Source organism: Schistocerca americana, chromosome 8 (assembly GCF_021461395.2).
Source record: "Schistocerca americana isolate TAMUIC-IGC-003095 chromosome 8, iqSchAmer2.1, whole genome shotgun sequence".
NCBI classification, from domain to species: Eukaryota; Metazoa; Arthropoda; class Insecta; order Orthoptera; family Acrididae; genus Schistocerca; species Schistocerca americana.
This window is the reverse complement of record NC_060126.1, coordinates 112,304,738-112,326,046: the sequence shown is the minus strand read 5'-3', so window position 1 is coordinate 112,326,046 and position 21,309 is coordinate 112,304,738. Positions and strand designations below refer to the sequence as shown.

Sequence of the window (21,309 nt, the reverse complement as noted above, 5' to 3'; positions counted from 1 at the left end):
GTAGGAAACTTCAGATACGATACTAGCAGTTACAGGGGTCACATGTTAGTGAAATTCTAGAAAAAGAACAATATGTGTAACCTTAACATTGTGTATTGAACTGGGGACATATAAAGAACGGGGAGGCTTTGTCCGACCATAGCCCTCAGTGGTTCACAACCCCACAACAGGCCACAGCAATCCACCCACACAATCGGCAGCCCACACCAAACCTGGGGTTATTGTGCAGTTCAGCCACCAGTGGGGCAATAGCAATTACTATTTTGGCAAAGTGTACTGCCAAACAGAAGTATTTGATAACAATAATAATAATGCACTAATGCCACTAGCACTCTTAACAACTCTCTCATGTCTATGCACACTGCTTCTGACAGGTATTTTTATACACAGTCTATATTAAAATACACAGTAACTGACAGAGATGTGGTATTTTGTTGGAATAGTCTGTATCGGCATTTGTTTACATGAATTTTGAGAAACTAATAACTTTGACTTCGGTTGTTCATCATCCGATATTCGCAGATTCAATTACACCTAGTCAAAACTGGTGACGTGTAAGCAAGAAATAACAATGTAGACTGAAATCTCGTAAAATATTTTATTCAGTAAACTACTGGGCTCTTTCTGTCGCAATTATAATAAAAATGCTTCTTGAACAAAATAAAAATATAACAAACATGCCTCACTTGTCTTTGTCACCATTTCTGTGACCATGAATTCAAAATTCTTATATTTCCCAGTTACAGGCATACCTCTTACAATTAAGTCCCAGTGTATATTCACAGCTGCCATCTACAAAATTTCATGTGTTGTAAACCAATAAGAAACCAGGATAGAGCCCCAATGATGTGCATACTTTTAAATATTTGTAAAAAAACAACCTTATAATTTTATTTGATGGTATTTTCCAGTTACAAAATTTACTGAGAACCTACGTGGAAAAACAAATAATTCTATTCAAAACCACTTGACACCTGAAATACATATCTGTCAACTCAATGGCCCTGTATCATTTATGTGTATATGCAACTGTTTTAACTTAAATTTCCTTAGCCCATAAAAATGCCATACCTTAAAAAAAAAATGAGGAAAATATTTGCTTGACATTACACAGAAAAAAAAATCAAAAAAGAAAAGCATTTGCAATATATGTATAAAAAATAAAAAAAATAAAAGTGAAAATCTATCCCCACAAATTGTAGAAATATTCCATCTAAAACAGTAATGAATAAGGAAGACCAAAATTGCTAGTAGTGTACTGTGCAAATTATTACTTACCACAGTTCACTTATGTGCAACATCTGTTCGAACCTTACTCAATAACACTACTTTGTTTTCTGTAAAGCTTTATTTGTTTTGTGAATTTTCTATTACTAGCTGATTGCCAGTGTTTCCACAAATGTGCTGTATTATTTACCACAAGAATGCTTGGCATATATTCCTGAGACGTTCATAAAACAACCACTCTCAAACACAACTGAGATTCATCATTTATCTGAATGGCTTGGAAGTAGTCATCCTCTTGGTCTTATTTAGACTGGCTGACATATCCGCAACGGATCACTGAAAATGATGAGCTCAAATTTTCATTACTATCAATGTCACACAAATATTAGTAACACATACCAGTTTTATTGCAATGCTGTATTTAGCACAGCAGTTGAAACACTGGAAATCAGTAATCAATGTATAATGGCAAAGTCTATTGCCAAATAGAAGTTTTTAATAACAAAAATCATTGTTATTATTACTATTATTATTAGCATTAAAATATTTCAAAAATGGCACTAGTACTTATTAACGACTCTCTTGTGTCTATGTACACTGCTTCTGGTTCTGTTTCATTCCATATATCCTACGATTTAGTGCACGATACCCAATGTTAGCATTACTTATTTCCTGAGCACTTCTTTTTCAAACTACATTTTGTGGCTTAGGTGCACAAAACTACAGGGTGTTTGTAAATAAATATTGGGTTTTTAACGCTTTATAATATTTATTGCATTAAACTTACAGTTGTAAATGATATGTCAAATGAAAGAGCAACTCAAACAGTTTTACCAAGAACCTTATAAATGTTCAATGTGAGCACCATTTGTGCCATATCCTGGCGGAAAGTATATGGGCCTTTCTTTTTTGGTGAACCTACTGTAACTAGCAGTTATTACCTTGATACACTAAAGCAATGGTTCTTCCCTCAGTTGGAAGAAAATGAGCTACAGAACTTCATTTTCCAGGAAGATGGTGCACCACCTCACTGGCATAGCGAAGTACGCAATTGATTGAACTTCACTGTACCCAAGCGCTGGATAGGCCGCAAGGGGCCCAATGATAGGCCTTGCTTTGTATGGCCTCCACGTTCACCCGACCTAACGCCATGCGATTTTTTCCTTCGGGGCTTCTGCTACCAGCAGACCTCCCTGAATTAAGAAACCGGATTGAATCAGCTGTTGCTACAATCACTGAAGACAAACTTATCAACGTTTGGGAAGAACTCGGCTATAGACTTGATGTGTGCCGTGTGACAAATGGTGTGCCGTGTGACAAATAGTGCTCATATTGGACACTTAAAAGGCTCTTGGTAAAACTGTTTGAGTTGCTCTTTCATTTGACATATCATTTACACTACTGGCCATTAACATTGCTACACCACGTAGATGACGTGCTACAGACGCGAAATTTAACCGACAGGAAGAAGATGCTGTGATATGCAAATGATTAGCTTTTCAGATTATTCACACAAGGTTGGCGCGGGTGGCGACACCTACAAAAACAGCAGTTGATCGGCGTTGGTTGGTGAAACGTTGTTGTGATGCCTCATGTAAGCAGGTGAAATGCCTACCATCACATTTCCCACTTTAATAAAAGTCGGATTGTAGCCCATCACGATTGCAGTTTATTGTATTGCGACATTGCTGCTCTCGTTGGACGAGATCCAATGACTGTTAGCAGAATATGGAATCGGCGGGTTTAGGAGGGTAATACGGAACGCCGTGCTGGATCCCAACGGCCTCGTACCACTAGCAGTTGAGATGCAGGCATCTTATCTGCATTTGCATGAACAGTTCGACGACATTTGCAGCAGCATGGACTATCAGCTCGGAGACCATGGCTGCGGTTACCCTTGACGCTGCATCACAGACAGGAGTGCCTGCAATGGTGACCTCAACAACGAACCTGGGTGCACGAATGGCAAAATGTCATTTTTTCGTATGAATCCAGGTTCTGTTTACAGCATCATGAGGGTCGCATCCATGTTTGGCGACATCGAGGTGAACACACATTGGAAGCGTGTATTCATCATCGCCATACTGGTGTATCACCCGGCGTGATGGTATGGGGTGCCATTGGTTACATGTCTCGGACACCTCTTGTTCGCATTGATGGCACTTTGAACAGTGGACGTTACATTTCAGATGTGTTATGACCCTTGGCTGTACCCTTCATTTGATCCCTGCGAAACCTTACATTTCAGCAGGATAATGCATGACCGCACATTGCAGGTCCTGTACAGGCCTTTCTGGATACAGAAAATGTTCGATTGCTGTCCTGGTCAGCACATTCTCCAGATCTCTCACCAACTGAAAACGTTTGGTCAATGGTGGCCGAGCAACTGGCTCATCACAATAGGCCAGCTACTACTCTTGATGAACTGTGGTATTGTGTTGAAGCTGCATGGGCAGCTGTACCTGTACACGCCATCCAAGCTCTGTTTGACTCAATGCCCAGGCATATCAAGGCCATTATTACGGCCAGAGGTGGTTGTTCTGGGTACTGATTTCTCAGGATCTATGCACCCAAATTGCGTGAAAGTGTAATCACATGTCAGTTCTAGTATAATATATTTGTCCAATGAATACCCGTTTATCATCTGCATTTCTTCTTGGTGTAGCAGTTTTAATGGCCAGTAGTGTATAAATGTAAGTTTAACATAATAAATGTTATAAAGCGTTAAAACACCGATATTCATTTATAAACACCCTGTATATCTGTGAAAATTATCACACTAATGAGTACTTTAAAAAATCTGGATATAAATATATTAAATTAGGGATTTCTCCACCTGTTTGTGGCTACATAATGATGAAACTTTGCTTTGGCTATTTTCCTTTTTCATGTTTTGCCATTTTCTTCATCTTGTGTAGCATTGTATCCTAATTTGCTGATTGTTATGCCTCCTTTTACTTCTTATAACTTCTTCCTCACTCTCTCTTATATTTAATTAAAGAGCTATACATTTCCAAAGATGGTGAAACTATCTGCTCCTGTATATGTGTGCTAACCTGCTGCTGCATGTTAGGTAGACTTGTTTCTACATATGTTCAGTTTATCTTTGAGAAGTTAATATGTTTAGAGATGATTGCTATATAATGGAGATTGACTCACTTGTTTTCTTCATCCTTATGCCCATCAAAAACTGGGTGAAAGAAGCTATAATTTCTCTGTGGCTATTGTCTTATAAAAATTACTTACTTGAGACCACTGGTCAATTTCAACACAATGGCCATTACTAACGATGCTCAAGAGAACAAGAATGAACCATACTATAAAGTGATAGTCATGTAGTTATGAACGCTAAAAATAAGACAGAACACTATATACACATACACATGACATTGGTAGAGTATACACGCTGCCAAAAATAAAATCCATAACCCTCCTCCTTATACATGGATATGTATCTACTTAATACATAAACCTACGCCTTACACATGCATAAATATGTACATAATACATAACACGTTAGTACAGATATGATTACAAAATATGTAGACCCTGATCTATAACACAATACCTTACCAGCTGATTGTGCATCAACATAAAATGGTTCACATATTGGAAAATACAAATATGTTTGCTCTACATGCACAAACATCAGACTGGCAGTAAAAGCACCAGTATATTGTCCTATTCAATGTGAAAATACCCAGACATATCCTGTGTGTGTAATGTATGTAAATATGCCACACTAGATAACAAATTAATACTGACAATCAATAGAATGAGATGTAAGTTGTACACAGCGAACTACCTATGGGAACAACTAAATAAGAGGATAAAAAGAGAGAAGTAGACCACATGCTTATATCTGCAAAACATTTAAATATAACCACTATTAGTGAAGATTAACAGCTTACAACTACATTCAAATAATGTACAGATAATTATTATATAAATGCAGAATGACATTTGTCATGGGTAAATGCAACAAAAACATGACGTGTATAAGGGACACAGAGACATGTATTTCGATATGTCTAGATTGTACAAAATTAGCCGTAAGTAGCCAATCTCAACTGCCTGTGGTTATGCGGAGAAATTAACATACATATGAGTATGATGTCCGTTGTTCACTTTCTTCCTTTCTCATGCAGTTGTTTTGGGATATGGTCAGCCTTAAATGTGCACAGAACAATGTTTTTGCATTCTGATGTGTTAGGGTATATTTATGAGCACAATATTACATTGACTTACCGTCAGCTAGTGAAGTTTTGTGTGCGAGTTTAGTGTCAATATCTTTAATATTTGTTTCCATACTATTCTGTGAAACATATTACGTATCCGTATAGATACAGACAAGGACTGTAGCATAAGAAGAGCTCTTGAGAAGATGGGAGAGGAAAATATAAAGAAAGATTTTTGGGTCCGTGTATGAGGTGGGGCCATGGAGGATAAGGAGAAACAAGAAAGAATTGTATAGAAATCCTGACTTGGTGACTGAAATTGAGCATAACAGACTGAGATGGCTGGGCCATGTAGAGCTCATGTCAGAGGACCAAGCTGTTAAAAAGGTTTACATAGGAAATCCAGGCAGCAAAAGGAGCAAAGGAAGAACCCTGAAGCTATGGCTGCAGGGTGTGGAAAATGATTTGAGAAAGATTGGAGTCAGGAGATGGAGGAAACAGTCAGAAAATCGTCAGGATTGGGCTGTGATCATCAGAGAGGCCAAGGCCCTACATGGGCTGTAGCGCCAAGGAGTACATAAGTAAGTAAGTATAGACATAGAGTATGATTATCAATTTCGCTCTTGACAGCACGTATCTTTTACCAATGTCATATATATGACCTTACGTTGATATAAGTTTCATTATTATATCTGGTTTATGAATAAAAGATCATGTTTGTTTGTATCACTTTACATTACGTTCTCATATGTGTCACTGGTATGTCCGCTAGGCACATTTTATACTGCCTATGGGTGAGCGAGTCGAAATTCGGCAGGACAAACACACGCACACACACACACACACGCACACACACACGCACAGAGAGAGAGAGAGAGAGAGAGAGAGAGAGAGAGAGGGAGAGAAATGTTTCTAGTCTGGTTACTATCCTTCATTATCATCATCTTGACTACTCACTTCTTGCAATTCAATAGTTACAACAACGAAAACCTCTACACAACTCTCCTTCATGGGCATTTTGGTAATAGGCAACAAGCTTTGGCCTGCATCATTATCACACCTTTAAAACTTTTAACTACATTTGAACTTTATCTGCATATATAAACATTGCTTACAAAGGTGTTGAAAAATTGTGAAATATTACTGCCAAAACTCTAACCTGAAATTTCCACACACTCTCTGCCACACTCTGTCATCTGTCTCCCAAAATTGCTATTGTTATTAAATAAATTATAATTAAGCTGTTTCTTTGTACTCATAATATCAGCAGTAGCCACAAATGCAAGAAGCACACTTTTAAATGTTCTGAAGTCTCATAATTACATATTTAGAACAGACATCAGTATCTTAAATAAATGCGTTCAAGGCTCTCTCTTTGGGATATAAATTTAAGAGTGTCTTCTTGTCTCAAATTGCTGAAGATACATTGCACTGAGAACGCAACCCATAACATAAGAAAAACAACGTAAGATGTGAAGTACTTACATCCTGCTGTGAGGCCTTTGAACGTATTAGCAACATGTGACTTCTGGAGTCCATTGAGAATAGCGTTATCGGTTACTTTAGAATTATCATCCTGAATGTTTTCAGGGGACTCCCTGCAACCTAACTGCTGAGGCCTAACAACTGATGTAAGTGGATGGCCTTGCCTTGGTTGTAAAATTGGTGCCGACCTGCAATGAAAACCAAGAGGGACAATATGAATAATTGTTGTCAACAAATGCAAATGAGTGAGCAATAGTTCTAACTTTGTCTTCTTTGTGTGATATTTACTGTGGTTCAACCTGAGTCAGCAGTTGCTACATGGAAGAGATATGGATTGAAGAATGAGAAATAGGGAGCTGGAGGGAAGAAGAGAAAAAAGTTGGGAACACAGAAGTGCTAGGTCATGAAGGTACAAGCATGATTCTACTAAATGATGGTGTCGTAGGATTCTCTGCCCATGTAAAATCAACAGCCAACATGGCTGCTATTACTTCTACAACAAAAATTCCTTTTGATACAGTCTTGAAATCTGTGGTTGATATGAAAGAAACTATGACTTAGGCAATAATACACAGAAGGCCTCGCCAACGCCTTCACAGACAAGCAGAAATAGTCCCCCCCCCCCCCCCCCACACACACACACACTCTCTTCATACTTCTCTTTCTCATCACTGTAGTCACAGTTACTGGCCAATAATCAATTTCTGAAAATATAAAGTACTTGTATAGATACAAAATTTACTTAAGTACTGGCAGGAAGAAATACATAATACAAAGGCACTGAAATATGTAAGCTTTTGGAGCCCTTGGCTTCTTCTTCTGACAGAAGGACTGAAGGGAGAGGAGGACAGATGAAGGAAAAGGACTGGCGAAGCTTAGGAAATGAGGGATCAGAAAAGTCGCTCATATCTTTAGGTTTGGAGACACTTACTGGACGAAATAAGAAAGAAAGACTGATTATTGGGTATTACACATGACAGATTTGAAAATCTGAGAGCTTTCAAAGGTGGAAGATAGGGTAATAAGAAAGACAGAGATTATTGACAAAACATTGTGCACAAGTTAATAAGAGTGGAAAGCTAAGTGTACTGTATGTAGTTTGGGAACAGACAGGTCAGAAAATAAAAGATACAGAAAACTAAAAGGGAGTGAAGAAAGGAATAGTTACTAAGGAGCAATGCTGAGAGCAAAGAAATTATCATAGTGAAGAAAGGAATAGTTACTAAGGAGCACTGCTGAGAGCAAAGAAATTATCATAAATTAAAGCCAGGTGGGTGGTGGCAACTGAGGACATAATGCCAGTTCTCACCTGCAACGTTCTGAGAAACTGGCATCCAGGGGAAGAACCCACATGGCATATGTGGTAAAACAGGCACCGAGGTCACGACTGTCATGCTGTAGAGCATGCTCTGCAACAGGATATTGTGTGTTGCCAGTATACATCCTCTGCCTATGTCCATTCATACAAATGGATAACTTGGTGGTGGTTATGAAGTTGCAAAAGGTCAAACAGTGTTCTATCATTCTATCCATCTATACATACAGAAATTGAAGTCCCCCATTACTGTTTCTGTCTGCTTTTTTTTTTTTTTTTTTGGGGGGGGGGGGGGGGGGGGCGCTAACATCAATAACTACTGGAGGGATTTCCACAAATAAACTGACTTATTCAAGATAAAGATTTCAGTGTATAGAATTTATAAAGGTTTCATGGAAACTGCCTGAGCAACAATGAATTAAAGTCCGCCACTCCTGTGAAAATGATGAAATTGCCATTTAGTGGCGAATGTCAGATCTAATTGAAATCAGAACTGATTCCTGAGGGAGACTTGCAAGCACAGAGCTTGGTGGCATAAGGTTATCCAATTGCAACACTCAGTCGATACAAGCTATCTCAACCAGGAGGCTGGGGTGAGCTACTGGTGACTTCCCAGCAACTGGCACTGAGGGATATATTAGATACTCCAGACATAGCTCATGCCAAACTCTACTGAGGCTGGGTGGAGAGCGCTGCAATTGGTTGGTTGGCTGGCTGGCTGGCTGGCATGTGGCCGTATCTCATGCCAAACCGTTGCAGCAGTCAGGTGGGCTGGGTAGTGTAATAGCTTGTAGCTCCCATCATTGTCATGAGATATCAATCCAAACACCAATTAAATACTGAGCAGATAACATTTGTGTCTACTGACAACTTTCCTGCTCTGCTTAAACTGTATAAGTTATATAATACTGCTATGCCAGAAAAGTCAACCGGCCGTAGATACTTAATGCTACCCATGCAAAGCCGGACCAGGTTGTTAGTACTATCTATACCACTTCTGCATCCTCCTTCATGCTATTTCTTCAGTTGTCTACAACCTCCAGCTGCATACTTATGTGCAGAAGGCAGGGTTCTTCCCCCCCCCCCCCCCCCCCCCCTTTGAGTAAGACGCAAGTCAATGCTTTTGTTTATGTAGTTATCTATTGCATTTGTCTTGAGGATGTACATTATCAAGCAAGACAAATACAATGTACTAATGATTTTGTATCTTGTTGGATATTAACAGTTACCAAAAATATTTTAAAACAATTTTGTCATCTTTGGTCATCTATTTATATATTTCATGGACTTATATTTATCGTCTCAGCAAGATTAATGAATACAAACACCTTTTATTATAACTAAGTGACATGTTACAGTTGGCAAGAAAATGATACACGTACCCATATCTTTCTGTTTTCAAGTGAGAGCGACTATGTGACTCTGATGAAAAATCGCCTTTTACTTTCTCCCTGCTGGCTATAGAACCGGAACAGCTGCCACTGCTTTCACTGCATGCAACAGTCATTTGTAGTGACATCACACTGCTTAGCCACTGTAAAATAAATAAGATAAATGTGACATTAACAGAGTAGCAAAAAGTAGTACATAATAGTTATACATGGCAGCAAATGTGCTACTTTCTACACAAGACTGTATGTGGGGTAACAAACCTGCTCCTGTTCATGGGGGGAAGCAAGGCGTGCAGCAACCTCTTGCTCCCTGAGGAACTGACGTAAAGATGGTATCATATCTGGTGGAGAACGATACTGTGCTTTAACAGAGTCTGGAACCTAATGGCACAGTAAACAATCCTATATTATCAGAATTGGAATAGTCAAAGGATTATACAGCATGAAAAATATAATAATAAATAAATAATTGTAACTGGTGCATGAAAATACAGCAATATTACACAACATATTGGAAATTTGTTGCAGCTTAAACAACTTAACAGTAATTGTAGGTGCATGTTAGTTCAAAGAAGGCTAATTAACATGACCAATTACCCAGACCTAACTTACATTAACAATATTATATTGGCAATATCCACACATGTAGGAAGTCTTTTCTGATTTATGAAGGTCATGTGAAAATTTCCCTGCTTGGCAGATTTTTTTTTTTTTTTTTCTGTAGAAAATGGACCTAGATCAACATTTCTCCATCTCCAAAATGTGGTGTTGGTCTGCCAAATTCCGAACAACTGCTGACATAACTATCCACCCACAAATTCTCTGGATGTGAGAGTGCATGGGAAACAAAGTGGCATATCTGATAAATAGGGTGGAACTTCAAAAAATTTCAAATTCCTCAGCTTACCCACAACCAATTTCACTGTGCTGAAGAAGAGCCTTTTTTTCACAATACATAACTTTCATCTTATATTTTTTCATGTAGTTGATCCAAGTGGACTTGTGTAGTATTCAACAGTTTTGTTTAGCCAATTGCTACAAAATTAATAGTGCCGAGACCAGTGTTTGTTCCACAGTAACAAATGGACTCAGAAGAGAAATTTTTAATGACCTAAACATAGCTGGGAGATTTATTTTCCCGTTTCACTTTGGTCAGTATCTACAATAGTAGTACCTGTTCTCTGTAAAACTTTAGCCTCAAAGATAGCAAGCCTATTTTGCTAGAACTATACAAAATGAACTAGGCAAATAAAAATGAAATTACCCTGGCTTCAAGGTAGCCAACACATTCATACATTTTTTTCACAGGTGTTGCTGACTACAGCATATGATAAATGCGAATGCCCAAGTCAATGAATATAAAGTAGGTGCACATCAAGGATCAATGTACATTGGCTCTGTCTCACAAGATGAAGTACCAAAAGAAGAAAAAGACTAAAAAATTTGAACTATGCTGACACTGGTGGTGCCCCTGCAAAAATCTTACAGAAAAGTGCACCAAACTAAATGAAATGCTCACATACTTACGTGACTGCCCACTTCAAGCAGGTACATTTTCTGATGTATTACAAAACATCTAAGATTATTCTTGTTTATAAAGAAAAAGTGTGTGTTGGGGAGAGAGAGAGAGAGAGAGAGAGAGAGAGAGAGAGTAATCAATTACATACTCAATACTCATCACAGTTTCCTCCTGCATTTCAAAAATATTACAAAAAGTTGTGTGTGACAAACTTATGGAATCCGAAAATAAAAACAGTATCCTAAGTAATCATCTACACAGATTCAGAAGTAAGAAGTCAACAACGCATCAGTGGCATACTATGTCTTATCGACATGAAACAGGAATCAACAGGGTTATACACCAACTTATCGAAAGCTTTTGACATTGTGCATCATTAGAATCTGCAAACAAAGCTTGTAAAATATGGTATTCGGCATCTATGCAACAACTGGATCAGTTCCTTCCTGAGCAACTGTAAGTTAGCAGTGTGCATCAGGAACACTGAAGTCCACCAAAAACTATTTCTGAACACTATCAGACTGTAAAGTAATTTAATATGGTGTCTCTCAAAGATCAGTACATACTCCTGCTCCTTCTGTACATAAATAATCTACATTTAAATGTGGATGCTCATAAAATGATCATATTTGCAGATGACACCACAGTTCTACTAAAAGGGGAAAGTAAGGAAGAATTACAGCAATTGGTAAATATTGTCCTAAAACAACTGAGCACAGAATAATCAGTGTGGGAAAAAAACCTATTGCACTAGAATACTTGTATTCCTCTTTTTCCATGTTTCTGAAATATGGGAAACCTTACAGTCTTAAAAATAAATGTAATAGGTAAGAACTGTAGATTACAGGCGAAAAAAACGGTGATATTCATCACCACTTTAATAGGCATAAAAAAAATTTACAACTAGTCAAATTAACACATCCTGGTGCAAAACTGGTACTTTCTACAAGGGAGTTAAATTTTACAACAAACTTCTAGAAAACATAAAAGCATTACTGAGATCAAAACATTCAAAAAATCTTCTTAAAGTCACATTTACAGGATCACAGCTTTTACTTTACACTTTTAAATTGACTTGTCTAGAGTCATATACATAAGCTGCTTTGTAGACAAAAGCACCAATAAAATACAATCTACAGCTTCTTTTCTACCCTAAAACAAACAGTATGGAAAGGTTCCTCTACTGATAAAGTGAATATTTTTGACATTTTGTGAGAGGGAAAACCTTTCATTACAGCAATCTTTGATAGGTGCCTTTAAAAGTTCATCAACAATATCTTGTTTATGTGGTTACTAAATGTTCAACACTTTTTCTAGGTGGTGAATGGTTGTGTTTACTGCAAACACAGTTTGCATAAATAAAATATTTAGTCCTTCTATAACTCTCATTTGTATTCAGTTAAATACTACACTCGGGCACAATAACGCACTACATGCTACTTTCGTTGGGGAGAAATGTCTTTCTCCCCCAATTTAGCACAGCATTTAAATTATGACAATTCAATGAAGCTTTATGTTTCGTTTGTACAGCAACAGAAATATGTTAAATTTTTTTGTTGACATTATTGGGCACTTCATCATAGGTCAGGGGAAAAAAAATCAGGTTTTAACATCCCATTAACAATAATTATTAGGACTGAGCATTAACTTGGACTGGACAAGGAGGGCGAAGAAAATTGGCTGTGAATGGAATGGTTGTCACCAAAACACTGCAATATTTCAACAAGACATAGGCTCAACATCTTTGGACAACTGTGTCAGCTGTTGGTAGACACACTGCACTGCACTAGCTGCCATAGTGAACTGGAGCACAACCAACAGCTTAGTGGTATGTTCCACCAACAGTTGACATCCTAAGCTGCAGCACATAATCAGAACGCTGCAAAGTTTTAGTGACATTGTGCTCATGAAACTCAGCAATGTTTATTATAGTAAGGCAGTATTAAAGAGCACAAGTATGAAACTATTTACTTACCCTGACCCTGTTCCTCCCAGATAAGTGAACTTTTATTCTGAAAGGAGGATACTGCCTGTGTGCTTTGCGCATGAAATTTATTTTTACAGCATCCTGGTCTATTGGGCCAGAATACTGCTCCCATAACTTCAGTCTTTCTGAAACTCTGCATGACGTTAGTAGATGTGAATCCTGTTGAGTATAACAAAGACATTACAAAACAGCTAAAGAGTTAATATATGCAAATTTTAGACATGCAACAACAATTAAAAACACAGTGATTAATGTAATGCAACACCAGTTCTAACAATACGTCATCATATGGAAACAATATTTGAGACATCGAATCGAATGTTGGTAGGAGAGTTCTGGAACAAAAGATGCTATTTTTCCAATGTGAGTATTTGGAATAATACAATTAAAGAGAACACAGCTAAGAAATAAGGAAACGGAGTCTTGGAACATTTGAGATTTGGTATTACAGAGGAATGCTGTAGTAGTAGTAGTAGTAGTAGTAGTAGTAGTAGTAGTGTGGTCTTACTAGTAGATGACACTAGTGGTATATTTGTCAAACTGAGCCCAATATCTGAACTTACAGACATTTAAACTGTATTTTGTGAGCTCAATGAGTGACAACATGCCTGACCCATATGAAGAAGAAGCCACAAGAATTCAGCACCGTTTGGAAAAAAGTAATTTTAGTAATTCAAGATATAGTGCAGACTCTACCAATGTATGTAATTAATCGAAAAGTGACGAAAAGTAATGTATTTTGACTACTGGAAATCTGAACACACACAACAAACTGCAGTGGTGCAAAAACATACTGATGAGTAAGGACCAGAAAAATTACCATTTTGTGATATGAAATAAATGCAAATCCTGCCACAAAACGCGAAATTTTTTAATGGACACTATTTCATGGTGAATTGTATCCAGATGAACTATTTTATCAGACAGCTCCAAACAGCTTATTTTTGGCAAATAAATATCAAAAAGTAACCAATTTTCAGTTATTGGTATTGCACATCATCTGGCGAAGCCCAATTAAGAAAGGTGAAGTATATAAGAACCTGTTTGCAAAATAAAAAGTGTACGAACGTAACACTCCCAATGATCTGATGTCATGCCAAACATGGGTAGTTGAATGGTCTATCTAAAATACATGCCATGTAATGTAACATACTACTCAGCTGTGGGACCTAGCATTTTATAATAAACACACACCTACTCTTGCTTGTTAACTTAAGTTCAAAAGATGGTACAATGTGCACACTTATAAGGTGAAAATTTAGGTCGCGCATGTTTTGAACTGTGATCGTATCAAATACCGCTAGAGGTCGCGCCTGAACTATGTCATTAACAATATCCTGCCAACCTCTACAAGCAACTGAGTGACAAACACCCCTGAATACTTCATTCTGTACATTGCTAGCTGTTCTGTTTTCTTTTCTTTTCTCATTTTGAAGATAAGTGAAACAAGTAATACTGGTCCACTCCGAATTTCAATTATGAACCTTACAACACCAGAAGAGATTGGCGATTCCTGTAACAATGTGTTCTGCTGTAGGCTGCTACCTTGCGAAAGAGAGGCAGGGCTCGTTTTCCCACACCGCACCTTTCCCCACTGGCACTCAGTGTTATAGTTTGTTTAAGCTCGCAGTCATCAGCCACTGTAGCCTAAAGTGCCTGCACTCTGTGCTATAGTGACTGGAAAACAAAATCTGTAACTTACTTGACAGCACCGAAATTCTTTCCGTTATGTTACAATGTAGTTATTGTACTCCCGGTTCTACTTCTACACTAAGTGCCTTGTCAGTTCTATCTGTAGCACTATGAAGCATGCGTTGTACGGCTATGAATTCCTAAGAAAATAGAAATTAATAGTCTGCTGCTTTTTTTAATCACCAAATTGGACGGGAAAAGACAAATAATGTCTAGAAACCCCTTAAATCAGTGATGTATTTAGTTTACCAGTGGAAGCTGCTCCTGCTTTTTAATAGAACAATCTTTTTAAAAGGTTAAATGGAGCCAAACAAGTTTCATAGAGGGAGGAAAAGGCATTGAAGCTTTTGCAAAAGCAAACATTCCAATCAAAAATTTCCCAGTCAGCACGTTTCTAATTTTTTAAACATTCAGTTTCAAAGAACTAAGGCTTTGTGTGTCCTCACTCATGCAGTGTGACAAACTTTTTAATTTGTGCATCTAATCATTTAAATATATCTAAAAAACAAAGATGATGTGACTTACCAAACGAAAGTGCTGGCACGTCGATAGACACACAAACATACACACAAAATTCTAGCTTTCGCAACCAATGGTTGCCTCGTCAGGAAAGAGGGAAGGAGAGGGAAAGACGAAAGGATTTGGGTTTTAAGGGAGAGGGTAAGGAGTCATTCCAATCCCGGGAGTGGAAAGACTTACCTTAGGGGGAAAAAGGACGGGTATACACTCGCACACACACACATATCCATCCACACATATACAGACACAACAAGCAGACATATACAGAGGCAAAGAGTTAGCCCAAACTCACAATAAAGCAATGGCTACACGCACTACAAATTTATTTGACGATAATGCTGTGTCACATTTTCACTAACTGTTGAAGTGTTGGCAATAACAGATGACTGTTGATACTTGCTAGTAAAAAAGAATTAGTTATGTATCGTGAATAATAAAGTACATAATACTGTATGTACAATTTTCTTTGAATAAATGGCATGAATAAACAAAAATTTTTGTACTTTTTCTGCGTGGAATGCATTATCGTATTTTAGATTAATTTATATGGGATAAACTGTTTTGCTTAACGAATGTTTCACATTAAATTACCACTGGGAAGATTTATGCTCGCTATGTGAGGATCCACTGTAGTGTGATCCAGCTTCTCAATAAAAACATTGTTTGACACCGCAAAGCATTTTTCAGAAAAATGTCAGACAATATAATGTTCAATATCTCGTTTTCTTTTCAGGTTTATCAGCGGAACAGTATTGTTCAAGTTCAGCAACTTGTTAGTTGTCAATATGCATCACATTTTGCTAATTCGATCAAGAATGCCTAGTATGCAGCACAATATACAGAACAACAGACGACGACATCTTACTCCATTCTAGTTCTGTCTAAATAAAACTAGTAATTACTATAAAATGCCTTGATGCATTCATTTTTCTTTTATCGGGTGTGCCTGGTGTAAGCAAAATGTTTGTTACCATCATTCGATAGATACTTCGCATTTTGGTAATGACTACAGGGAATAAACAAGGAACTGTTTCATTCTTAACACAATATACATGATTCAAAAATTATCATAAGAACTGTGCTACTGGAATTGTTATACAATGTGTCTTATCAAAAAACTGAAGTCTGGATTGATAGAAATCGTTTGCAATTAAGTTCATATAATGCCCTGATTTTCTTCCCTCTGCTGGTTACTTGTGTAACAAGTACATCTGCAACAGTTGTGGCAAAAATGTGCAACTTTAACATTTTTCTAAAGAAATACTTGCAGTGTGCCTTAGCACATAAAATTTTGACAATATTTTTCTTTCACTGTAGGACGACGATGATTTTGGTTTGTGGAGCATTCAACGGCATGGTTATCAGTACCCTCATTCGGTGTATTCTTACTGTGTGAAAAATTTCAGGGTATGTTTTGACATGTCGGATTGGACCATTCCCTTGTAAGATACGGTGCAAAGTATGTGTGAAATGCTGGACACTGCACTTCCTTGATGACTTTCTTAGACGCACCACATGGAACTCTCATTATCGCCTTCAGTTCCTAAATTTTTCTTTCCCCAGCGTGAACATGACAGTTCATCATGGGATGATGACATGAACTACTGCTAAATTTTGGCAAAAATGTACAGGGTTCATTTGCTTCATATACTTTTGATCTCCATGTAAAACACACACACACACACACACACACACACACACACACACACACACACACACACAGCTTTCCTGCTACAATCAACACCTAATATGGTGGTGTAAGGGTTATAACTTCGCGACATATAAACCCAACTTTAATATACTCTGGTATAATGGGAGAGTTGAATGTTAAAATAAATTATGCAGATTTTTCTACTGTCTCATTTACTTCCTTCATAATGTTTTTCACCTCTATGATAACATTTGACCATTCTTCCTCTAATTCTTTGCGGTCAGCTTCCATTATAAAATTGAATGTGACTACCCCATTGTTGAAATTAAGGGTATTACACACTTCAGTTGCTATAGGACAGTTGCCCCCGGCCCCTCCTTTTATCCATAATAACTCTTGACACTTGCAGTGATGCACCTGTTTAGAGCAGTAGAGTGCCAATTTTAGAAGTTATCTGACTCCTTTCAAAGACCCAGCAACTGCTTCTTCAGCTTTGCAAAAAGGGGAGATCTTTCCAAAGAATCTCTCTCTCTCTCTCTGGCAAACTTATATCCTGTTTCCAGAATGAGATTTTCACTCTGCAGCGGAGTGTGCACTGATACGAAACTTCCTGACAGATTAAAACTGTGTGCCGGACCGAGACTCGAACACGGGACCTTTGCCTTTCACGGGCAACTGCTCTACCAACTGAGCTACCCAAGCAAGACTCACGACCCGTCTTCACAGCTCATATCCTGTTGTTTTATTTATCACAATTTTTACTGTGTGTTTTCTTAGGAGGACTTTCCACTTGGTTGAGTGTTAGTCCTCCCTTTCTGCCAAGAGTTTGGGTTTAAGGTGTAAGGACTACTTTGGTCTCATGGGGTACTAAATATCGCCCAGATGGTCTTGCTTGCCTGGATAAGCCTCATACAATTCGGAGTGGGGTGGAATTGTTGCTCCAGGGGTTGCCCACTAGGAATTATCTTGTCTCAACAATCAACCACCTTGCCAGACAAGTAGCCCCCCCCCCCCACCCCCTCCCCTCACTCCATAACAAATCCAGGCAGTTAAGCCTGTTGAGGCACACAACACTCCACTGTCACACTTCACTGTGGCTGTTTATGCATGTCCAAGTTTACAGTAATAGGAGGATTGGTAGCACTGATCAGCCTACAGCTTGGGAACCCCAGGGTTGCCAGGCCTGTACCCTGCAATTACTGGCTTGATCTATGAGGGAGGAATAGGGCAGACAGAGATTAGACTCACAGTACAGCCCAGAAAGTAGTAATGGAAATGCTCAAGACTCCACATTTGTCAGTCATGTACTCACAAATGAGTCGCAAGTGCCAATCACACAGCAGAGTTGGAAATTACAGTAACAACAGAACAACTGATGACAAATATGTTCACTACATTCGTTCCTTTGGTTGTTACAGGAGAAACAAGAGGAAGTATACGATATGCAGTTTTCACTGTCTCTACCTTTTTCCTTGTAACAGTCAGCCCGCTACAGTTTCTGATACTGGTAATTAAGTGTCAATTACCATGGCCCACGTTTTTCTCTCTTCTTAATCAACACATTTTTTTACTTACAGTTAATATATAAAAAAAGGAATTACTACTTACAATGAAGTTCTGCGGGTGGTTAGGACACATCCAAGTTCCTGATGGTAACGATGTAAGAGGTGGATCCAAGCAGTCTTGATGAAACAGAAGGGGGCAGTAATCACATGCTATTAACGGTGCTTTCCGGCAGCTTCTGTAACATTTAATAACAAATATTTCGGAATTTATAATACAAGTTGCAGGAAGCTACAAAGATATACTCCTTCAAATACATAGTAACTGTTGCTGTTCTGTAGCAATCAAATTTATCAAAGTGAAAAAACACAATATATTTACTACCATATTTGCATTACAAATAAATAAATAAATAAATACAAATTTCTGCTCTAAGTGATTCTGTTTTCCAATTCTTGGGTTAGTAGACCACTTGTGTTATAACCTATCGTGACTTATGAATCAATACTTTAGTATTTAAAAGTTCAATTTTTTGGGTGAGGAAAGGTCACACAGAGCTTTCTCCTGGACCTGCAGTAATGAAAAATGTTAAATTAACATAAAACACATCAGATACTGAGAATTTGCTTCTACAAAAACTTTGAAGAATACTGAATGTGAGCTTGAAGAAACAAAGCCAAATTGTACTAAAATTATTCAAGTACGACAAAGAAACCCTGAACTGGTGACAGAATATACCATGTCTTACACAGATTTTACAGTTACAATATGTTGCTAAAGATTATAAATAGTTAGAATGTAGTTATTCAATTGAATTGAATTTACTTGTGAGACTTCAAATAACCAACAGAATTTATTGACTGCAGGAAGTTTTTACTATAGAAATAAGAACTACGTTGCAATGATGTTGAGATTTGTATTAGTATTTTATTGACCAGTCTTGATCACTACAGAATGGTCTAGAAAAATGTAGACATTCTTTGACAATCAATGTTAACATAGCAAAATTACATACCATTACAAATTTTGCGCGCGGGGGGGGGGGAGATAATTTTACGTGTTCAAAGTAACACCCATTAGCAGCCAAACAACATCGACACCACTGACCTGTAGATTGAACTATGGCTATCAGTGTTGCTGGTGTGATACTCATAAGCAGCCAAACAACGCTGATAACACTGATCTGTAGATTGAACTATGGCTATCAGTGTTGCTGGTGTGATAGTTGCACAAGATACCTCAAATGTTTCTTGTAGCTCGTTCAGTATAGCTAGCTTCTGCTGATAACCTTCAAGATCCCCTATATGTAGAAGTCAAGAAGTGTAAGGTCTAAAGGCCGTGGTGGGTACTCAATAGTTATTCTTTGACCTGTCAATTGTACATGTAGATTTTCAAAGAAGTAGGCTCTGACATCTCCATGGTAATGAGACAGAGTGACAAATTGTAAGTAAAATCTTTCACTTCCATACACCTCTCACATAGCAGGTTAAACCAATGTTTGAAGGATATGAAGATACGCCTCACTGGTTACGGTACCTTCAAAGAAGAATGTGCCAATCAAATCAAGCTATGACAGACCGCACCACACATTTACACCCAGCAGATTAACTCATTTGTCCACGTGAACTTGAGGATTTTCAGTAGCCCAGTACACACAGTTGTGGCCATTTACAGTACTGTTAAGTTTGAATTACACCTCATCAGACAAGATAACCATCCCTGCAAGCCATTCATCCTCACAAAGCAAAACCCTCAAACTACTTGGTGTGCTCCATACTTCAATCCAGGCCACCCTTTGTTCACAGTGTGCAACAATATTAGAATGTACACTTTCCATTTTGCAACCTTCAGAATTTGCTGTACATTTTATCAGCTTAACCTGCTTTTGCGTGCACCCTGCTTCACAGATTTTTGAGGTGACCTAGTAAAATGTTGCCGCATAGCAGCAATGGATGCTGGACTACTTGATGTTTTTGGTCAGCCAGACCTTTCCTTATGCACATCCAGAATAGTTCCATCGGCTTCAAATTTATCCTGAATACGATAAATTGTTGTATATGTTGGAGGCTGAGTTCTATATACATAACGCTATTGCCACTGTACCTCCATCACGTTATCCTACTTTCTGTACCACTTCAATAAGACCTTGTATTGCTCAGATGACAATCTTACTTCATTCATCGTTGCACTGTAATCAGCTGGAAAATGTGGGCGAAGATCTGTTGGGAAACCAATCGACTATGCTACCATGCAAATGTAATGTCATTCTGCTCCAAAGATATTAAGTAACAAACAGTGTCTAAATTTTTATGGATCCCTATGTATATACAAAACTGGACTGCTACTTTTTAAAACTATTGGTATTTTCTTTATGCCCACTCACTATGGTGATAGCTTAAAAAAGCAGTACGCTGTACAGTATTAACACACACTCAAAAATATTGAATAGTAACATTGTATTAGATCTTTATCAAGAGACTGAATCAGCATATGATAACGATTTATTGAAATTCTGTGTTAACACCAACAATGAATTACTCTATCAGATCCTGATAAGCATTGGGATATTCATTTGATTAATGTCACACATTAGAAACTGTTAAACTAACAAAATAGCATTTTTCTAAGACTGAAAAAATATATTACAAAGTAAAAGAATCTGTCCAGCACACTAAAATGAGACTAAAACTGAAGTGTGACAGGGGACTGGAAGCCATCACAGAGTAATGGAAGAGAAGGAAATATGGTACAAAAACATGCACTGGAATAAGGGAACAAAAGGTAAAACTGTCTGATTAAATTTTGCACAGAACACAATTTGACCATTGTGAACTTAGGAATC

The 21,309-nt window shown here is 37.8% G+C and overlaps 1 protein-coding gene across 1 annotated transcript in view; it reads right to left on the bottom strand.

Moving 5' to 3' along the window:
* LOC124545289 (PHD finger protein 12) overlaps positions 1–21,309 on the bottom strand; it is a 54,093-nt gene that overhangs the window by 19,217 nt on the left and 13,567 nt on the right. The window contains exons 7-11 of the mRNA XM_047124176.1: positions 18,573–18,705; positions 13,091–13,261; positions 9,858–9,977; positions 9,588–9,739; positions 6,891–7,078 (exon numbers count right to left, since the gene is read on the bottom strand). Of these exons, the coding sequence (XP_046980132.1) occupies positions 6,891–7,078; positions 9,588–9,739; positions 9,858–9,977; positions 13,091–13,261; positions 18,573–18,705 (764 nt within the window). The remainder of the gene's footprint in view (positions 1–6,890; positions 7,079–9,587; positions 9,740–9,857; positions 9,978–13,090; positions 13,262–18,572; positions 18,706–21,309) is intronic.